General features: G+C 44.9%; 1 protein-coding gene across 3 annotated transcripts; it reads right to left on the minus strand.

The window, feature by feature from the left end:
• Positions 1-144: 144 nt before the first annotated feature.
• CG1578 (uncharacterized protein) lies at positions 145-8,190 on the minus strand. 3 transcript variants are annotated; one of them, NM_001298212.1, is made up of 8 exons: positions 8,065-8,190; positions 6,809-7,178; positions 6,336-6,520; positions 4,927-5,106; positions 3,291-4,242; positions 2,568-2,980; positions 2,170-2,497; positions 145-2,102 (listed from the first exon to the last, which is right to left on the minus strand). In NM_001298212.1, exons 2-8 carry the CDS (start codon positions 6,921-6,923, stop codon positions 1,570-1,572), a joined length of 2,706 nt encoding a protein of 901 aa, NP_001285141.1. In that variant the 5' UTR covers positions 6,924-7,178; positions 8,065-8,190; the 3' UTR covers positions 145-1,569. The 3 variants fall into 3 exon arrangements, with proteins under 3 accessions (NP_001285141.1, NP_572749.2, NP_001285140.1); NM_132521.3 differs by having other exon boundaries at positions 994-2,102; positions 8,061-8,190; NM_001298211.1 differs by lacking the exon at positions 8,065-8,190 and having other exon boundaries at positions 994-2,102; positions 6,809-7,382.
• Between the last annotated feature and the right edge of the window lie 34 nt (positions 8,191-8,224).

Below are 8,224 nucleotides of genomic sequence, written 5' to 3' on the forward strand. Positions count from 1 at the left end.
ATTTCCATAAATTAAACGACTACCGATAAGAACAGGCAAACAGTCTATATATGTAGCATATTTATAGCGAGTTCTTGACTTATCAGTCCGCATCCGCCCGAGAATGAAAAACACCCACTTTTTAGTTTTCTTTTTTTTTTTTTTGTCGATTTTTGTAATGACACTCATTCAATATCAATATATTTTCATAACAATACATAATAGCATGTAATAATCTTTTTATCATCTCCCCGCTCAGCGCCCCGTCGATATCGTACCGTACTTTACATTATAAAAGTAGACGTTGACCAAAATTCTGGTTTGGAATCCAGCCAAATTATGTAGTTTTCTTTCTGTCGCAGATTGTGTGCAGGAAAAACTATGGACAGGTTGTATTCTAAGCAACACATTCAATAATCTCTATTCGATAATTTCCATATCTATTAAAAAAATTATTATAAAAAAAAGAATTGATGATACAATCTAGGTTCTTTATGGCGAATTTGCTATAATTGGATTATTGATAATGCAAATAATGGTCGACGTGGTCGAAGAATGGGCCACATCATCTGCTCTCCACAATATTTAAAGCTTAACGACATATAAACATCAATTGCTTTACAATGCTGTCGTGTTTTTGTTTTTTTTGGTCAAATGTGTTTGTGGCTATTTGTGAAAAGTGAAATAAAATCGCTAAGTTTTTTATGCGTATATACATACATACATATATATATATATATATATATGTATGTATATAAAAAGTCGGAGCATAAAGAAAAGCACATCGAAAAACGATTAATAGTTAATAGTTTGTATAAGAGTATAGTTACAGTTTTCTTCTTTCTTTTGGGCAATAGAGTGCACAAAAATGGTTTGTTTTCTTCGTATATAATATATAAAGTTGCTTTGAATTGAATTTGTATGCTTGGTTTTCCATCGCGAGTTGCTGAAACACTTGAGTTGCATAGATCCGTTTTGAGTGTGTTCTTGGTTTTTGTTTCTTCCTTTTTTTTTGTTTTTTTTTATTGGTTTTTGGTTACCATTTTGTGAGAGTTTTTTTTGGTCCGAAACTGCGACACGAAGTGATTTATTCTATGGATACAGCATGCTGACTACACTGCATCTTTGCGATCTTAGAATCGCCACGCCTGCTAGTTAACAATATCAACAAAGGGCAAGCAGCTGGTGTTACTGAAAGAGTGTGGGAACAATGAAGCAATCTGTGGATAAAACCTGGCGCCAGTTGGCCTCAATTATTTACAACAGACACCTAACAACTGCTTACTTTAAAAGTAATGCCGAAATGTTAATGAAACATGGAAGCTTTTCGAATTCAATGTAGTATTTTGCGAACCATATCATGTGAGAAAGGCCAACTGGCTTGGAATTATCCAAAGATTACCCTCTGCCATTGTCAAACCAAAAAAGATCAATTCTACATATATCTGTGTATATATAGTGGTGTATATATATATTCTGTGTTCTGCTTGGTGCGGTGGCAGCAAATTGTTTCATCATTTTCCTCCATATCATCCTCATCCTTATCATCATCATTATCATCATCATCCTTCAAGTTTCTGCGTGCGGCTCCTACTCGTGCCTCACCCCGCAAATGGACAGGAACGTACTGAAGTTGTGCAGGCTGCAGGCCGGCAGCACTGTGTAGACAATGGCGGCCGTATCCTGGCACTTGAGTCGGAAATCGTGCAGCGCCTGTAGCAGCAGATCCGTTGCCGGTGCGGCATTCACTTGGTAGAACAATTTCAGATGGATCGCCGGCACTGGCTGCTGTTGATCTCCGCCAGCGCCGCCCGGTTGCGTGGGCGTGGCAGGTGGAGTTGCCGAATTTGTCGGTTGCGACGCCTGTTTCTTGGCCAGCGGATAATCCTTTAGCAGACGATTAACCACGTACGTGAAGATTTCGTCCAGATGTTCGGCATTAACCGCTTGCGCCAAACGGCAGTGGTTCCCTAGAATGTCATCGCTCAGCTGCGTCAGTTGGGTGGTGGACGAGGCCAGGCCAGTGGACACATAGCAAACGATAGCCGCACAATTGTTCTCGTAATTCCATCGTCGACGTATCGAAATGGTGTAGTCACCCACCGAACAGCCAGTCTCCTCATCTATTAAGCAAAATAGGGAATAAAATAAGAATATGTTTTGGTGGTCCATAATGTGTGTGTGCCTTACAATCGAATCGATCGTTGTGCGTATGCGCCCACACCTGCCATTCCACGAGTGCCTCACGCGGCAGTGCCGGCAGCACTATATAGTCCATGATGGCATTGGTGGTGCGACGCTCCCACTGGCGACGCGCCTCGCCAATGAAGGCTGGATGGGTCACAAAGCAGATGCCGTGCACCACATCACGCAACTGGCCGTGGGCGTTCATCGCCTTGGCAATCCGGCTGATGTGGCGCAACGTGAGCTTGCACTGCGGCCGGATGCCGCCCTCGATGATTGTCATGCTGCCGGGTACGAGGGCGATCTGGCCTGAGATATACGTAATGTCGCCAATCTGCAAGATATGCGAGTGATTGATTAGTGGTTGAATACAGCCATTGGATCGTTGATTATGTAAATCTCACCCTGGTTGACTGGCTATATGGACCAATGTTGGCCGGCGCCCAATGCGAGATGCCCTGCACATGCATCGTGTTCCGTCGCCCGTTGAGCAGCGCCGCCGCAGTCTCCTCGCCCTCGCGATCACGCTCCTCGGCACTGGATATCGTTCCGGCCACCGGCTGGCGGTAGGCAATGGCCTCCATCACCACATGGCAGCCATCGGGCAGCGGACACTCGACACAGACGCGTGTCGGTGGATTATGAAAGTCGAAGGCGCGATGGTAGACACGATTCAGCAAGGGATACTCGCCGATCGAGCGAACATAGAGCGTGACATAGCACAGATCCTGCAGATCGTAGCCCTTGGCTTGGCACAAATCGCGCAGCGTGTCCAATGCCTGCTGCATGCCCTGCTCAATGCCCTCCGTTCCGGAGCCTGTCGAGGAATTAGGCATAGCGTTAGTAATCGATTTAGCAATTGATATAATTTGTCAAGCACGATGGCCACTTGAAAAATCTACTTGCTGTGTTTTTAGTGTTAATTTACTTATGCTTTGGTTATACACTTTTAAATAGTTTTATTTTTCATTCTAATTTAACTACTTGCACGCAATTTGTCAACATAAAAAGTGATTATTAGACACATTAGTTTGCAAATTCAAAATGGGTTAGTTTACAAAGATCGAGTGGCCACCGTGCCCAATGAAAGTGATAGCATAGAGATGCAATAGAGACTCTTTGGATACCCTGTATGCCCGCCAGCCACATCCAGCCCTTGGCATTGATGGCCGCTCTGGCCTCGTTGGCCAGTGGACGGAATTCCCGCTCGTACTTTAGCGGACTGGGCGGTTGTGTGGTGGCCGAAGGTGCTCCTGCTCCTGCTCCTGCTCCTACTCCAATTCCAACTCCTCCTCCTCCTCCAGCTCCTCCCGGATGACAGCAGGTATTGGCGCTGAGCCCAAGCGAGGAGATGGCCAGCGACAGCGAGCCGCACACGGCGGCCGTGCTGCTGCCGAGCCCATGGCCACCGCCCTGGCTCTGTGAGCTGGCCAGGCTGCTCAGGCCGTCGGCGGTGGTTGTCAGCAGCATGGACGCACAGGCTGAGGTGGAACAGATTGGTGGTCCTCCAACTCCGCCCAGTATCGGCGCCGCCGCCGCTGTGGGCTCGTCGACGCTGGCGCTCTTCGTGACAATGGGTATCGGCGAGGAGGCGGTGGCGGCCAGATGGCGACCAAAGGAGTTACTGCGCGATATCAGCTCACTTTGGCTAAGCGATTCGCGCAGCCTGGTCTCCTTTTCGATTAGTTCCAGTTCTGTTTCACTGAAATCCGGATCACTGAGGTCGCTGTACGTCGATTCGTTCAGATCGCTAATATAGTCGAGTGAACGCTTCACGAACACCACCTCGTTGCCGCCGCTGCTGGCCGCGCCCGCCGCCTCCTTTGGCTGCAGCGTCAGTTTGGTGAAATTGATGTAGCCCACCGGGCAGATGGGATCGGCACTGCTGATTATCGTCTGGATGTCCTCGACAACGATGCGCTGCCGAAAGAGCGGGCAGTCCAGGGTGAATGTCTCATACTCGCCACCCTCGCCGCACACATTCAGTCCGTACTTGTCGCGCATCTTCAGCAGGTGCGGCTGCATCTCGCGCAGCGATTTGCCCAGGTGTCGATCCGGCACGAGGCCCAGGGCAGCCACCTGTGTCCGGGATATCGGGGGAGATGGAGGCGCCATGGATGGTTAAGCTGGGTAATATTGCGATACAAGAACACATTCGATGGTGGACAGATTTGCAATGCTAGCGGTTTACTTTTGAGCATATACTCTATCTATGAACAATTTTAGACGAAGGGTAATGCTTTTTAGCAACAAATTGTTTGAGTTAATACTATGACTTCTTCATTTAAAACTTCCATCGTTCGCAAATTGACTATCAGATCATGGCATATCATCTATTATCTTTCAAAACTCGCAATTCAATAGTGAACTTTACTATTTTGTTCATTTGCGTACAATACCACATGTTGAAGATTCAAATTGATGGGCAAACAAAACAGTAAATTATTTAGTTTATTTACAATTGCTGCATATGGCAGTTGGAGTGACAGAATCCAGGTGAAATAGCTCATTTTCAGCTGAGCAAGTCGAGCGTTCTGTTTACATGGGCTAAATTTAGCACAAATGACAACTCAGCTGAGGAACTACATATGTATGTATGTAGATGGCTAGCGTGGATTGGATACGATTATGAAACCCACGAACGATTATGTCATGTTAGTACATCCTCTTTAAATCTGCCCAACATCGAAGTTGTTGTTGCTTAACTTTTTTCTCCATTTCTTTTGGATATCTCAACGTGCTGATGGATTCCTTCATTCATACCTTTATGATGATGGCGTGCACCTGGCAGTCGATCATCTCCTGCAGCAATTCAGTCTGATCTCTCCTCCACAGATAGGCCAGGGATATCAGGTTCAGGCGGCTGCACACGTTCTCCACACGCACGCGTTGGTAATCCGAGAGGATGGCGCCCACGGCCACCGCATCCACCTGAAGTTCGTGCTGCGAATTGAATGCAGAATGAGTATATATCGAGCGGATATATAACAATAAATGAGCTTAAAAGATGATAAGGAAAACTATAAGAACCAAAATGGAATAACCCTACCTAATAGTTGATCTTAAAGTCATCGTGGGCATGCCGTCATAATCAATAAAAAGTGTATAGAATCCACTATCTTAGTGAATTATTATTAGTTCCTATATACGACATATTTTCAACGTAATTAATTTCCTATCAGCTCAAAGCTGATCAAATTGTAATGCACGATATCAGCTAAGCGAATGCAAAAATGTAATTACACTGTGAGTGCAGGCGATACTGATACTAATGACTTCAGTTAATAATACTATAATGCCTATAAGGCCTGCCAAAGTGTAAACACACCCCATCATGGTGCAAAAACAAATTGTATGATTATATATTATAATACTCATGGTTTGCATTGTTATTGTTTTGGTTTCTGCGGTCTTAATACTTTTTGTATCACTATTTTGAGTGTTTTTTTTTTCCTTTTTTGTTTTTACTTATTTAACCCGGTGGAATGGTTCACGTGCACGGCAACAGTTCGGTTCGTCCCGTCTTGATTGGTTGGGCATCGCGATAAGATTACCCATCGACCCACCGACCCACCGGCGCCTTCCCATCGCGAATGGATGGATGTATGTACATACATACATATACATATAGGAGTATGTGAATATTTAAATGCGATTGCGCCCACCCAATTACCGAGTGGTTTGCGGTTGCAGTTGCAATCTGGGCTGCAGTTGATTGATGCGCTGGAACGCGGATGAGTGGGCACGACCAGGAGCCCAAGGACATGGCACAACAAGCGCGGATAGACGAACCAAATCGCTGATCACTGATAGGCTCACGAATGAAAATTATAAACTATTACGTGCAGAAAAAAAAAACATTTCCCACTAATATATATAGTATTTTCAAGCACGTAAAGATTCAAAAGAAACGAATATAGTTTTTAAACTGTCTAGAGCAACATTTTCGTTTTTTCGGTGTATATATATATATATACATATATATATTAAAAATCAATTATGTATTATATACGGAACTTGGAGCGCTTAGCAAAACAAGAGTATCAACAACACAGCAATTGCAGTCGATTTTCCCCCGCTTTCCTTATCATCCATATTAATCAGAATTTAGGGAAGGGGTTCGGGATTGGGGTTTGAGTTTGGAACCGGCCAATCATTAAGCAATCAATCACCTTGCATGTCTCCAGCAGACTGTATAGATCCTCGACCTCGTCGTCATCGGTGGGCACGTATTGCTTGCCGGTCTGGGTGCTCTTGCCCTTGGTTTCGCGCCGGTATAGTGGCAATCCCATGGCGCTGGCCAGTATCTCGATGCCCATGTGGCCGACCGTCTGGTACATGAAGCTGTCCAGTTCGTCTGGAAATTGAAGATGCATGATGAAGAGGCACAGCGGCGAGAGATCAAATAAGGCGTAATGGTGGTAAATGATAGTGCAAATAGGAATACCAATATCGTGTGTGCCAATAAAATGGCACTGTCTGTTTGTCAGAAGAATCCAAATTGAAAGCATATACATATGTGCCTATCAACATTAATGTGATCCTTCTTTCAGAATTCAGTCATGAAATCATGGTGGGACAAAGGAGATGTGGTACGTTTTCTATATCCTTTAAGCTAAAGACTAAGTGATCGTTGTGGACTCACCTCTGTCCTTGGGATGCAGATTGGCCAGGGCGACGATTTCGTGGCCCTCGGCGACGCACTGCATCATGTTGTAGCAGCTGTCCTTGCCGCCACTGACCATGGCCACTACCCGCATCTTGAAGCCGATTTCCGATGCGGTTTCGCTTAGTGTAATGGCTTGTGCTAGTGTGTGTGCGTGCGGGTGTGTGTGTGTGTGTGATGCCTCTGCCTCTCTTTTATCTTTAGCTTTATTTTTGGCTTAGTTTGTGCTGCTCGTTAGTCCCGAAGTGCGTGCTCATTTGGTCTGCTTTTGTTGACTAGACTGATTTGCCGTGTCTTTTGGTTTGTTTTTCACTCTTTTCTCTCTGCCGCCACCTCCGCCGTTCTTGTGCTGCAAAAGACATAGCGATAGAAAAGTAGAAAAACACACACCATAAAAAAAAAACAAATAAATATGGAGGAGCTTGGTAAGGAAGGAGGAGGTAAATTGCCTGATTACAAAGCTTTCAAACTGTAAAAGTGCCCGTGTGTAATTGTTTTAAAACCGTAAGTGCTTGTTGCTCGGAGAAATTGAATTAAAGCTGCGAAAATACCCCCACACACACACGCATGCACAGGCGATCTGATTGCATTATCGCAGGACCTCGCTCTCCGGCTGCCATCCTCTCCTTCGCCACTGCTTCGTTCTCTTCCCCTTTCCCAATTGGAAAATTGCACGAAGGTCACACACACAATCATATACGCGCTCGCGCGCGAATAGATAGATGCTTTTATTTTGCATTTTAGTTTAGAGCAGAATATTTAAACATGTATAAATCTACGTTTTATAAATAAATCGAATTAGTTGCGCCGGCAGAAGAAGCGCGTGCAGCAGCAACAACAAACATGCGGAGCAGCAAAACAAGAAAGCGCAAAGAAAACGAAAGTAAGGCGAAAGGAAATCAAGGAAAAAAACGAATGTGCCTTATATACAATCACACCCACGCACACACATAACCCACAGATTTGACCCAAATATATTATTTTCAACATATAACACTTTATTCATTTCCTTTCCTTTTTTCCCATTTGGATGAACTCACTCTGGATACCAAAACACAACCCAACACACACACACACACTCACACACGTAAGCACAACCGCAATAAACACACATTTTGCGAATTTCGAAAAACAACAAACTTAATGCGCCATGTGGCTGTTGTGCAAAAATATGCCGCTGGACAGGATTAGAGTAATGCTGCGGCGAACGGGAGCGATCATGAACGCTTACCAACCCAGCTGGTCGAGCTTTATAATTGTTGTGCGACAGAACTTTACGCCAACGTAAATGGCCAAATTAATCTTTTTTGCCGCTAATGCAGCGCCAGTGTTGCCAAATGGCGGTGGTCTGAATTCAATAATCGGTTCCGGCCTAGGGCAATTAGATACTAAATA

The sequence above is a fragment of the Drosophila melanogaster genome, chromosome X (assembly GCF_000001215.4).
Source record: "Drosophila melanogaster chromosome X".
Lineage (NCBI taxonomy): Eukaryota > Metazoa > Arthropoda > Insecta > Diptera > Drosophilidae > Drosophila > Drosophila melanogaster.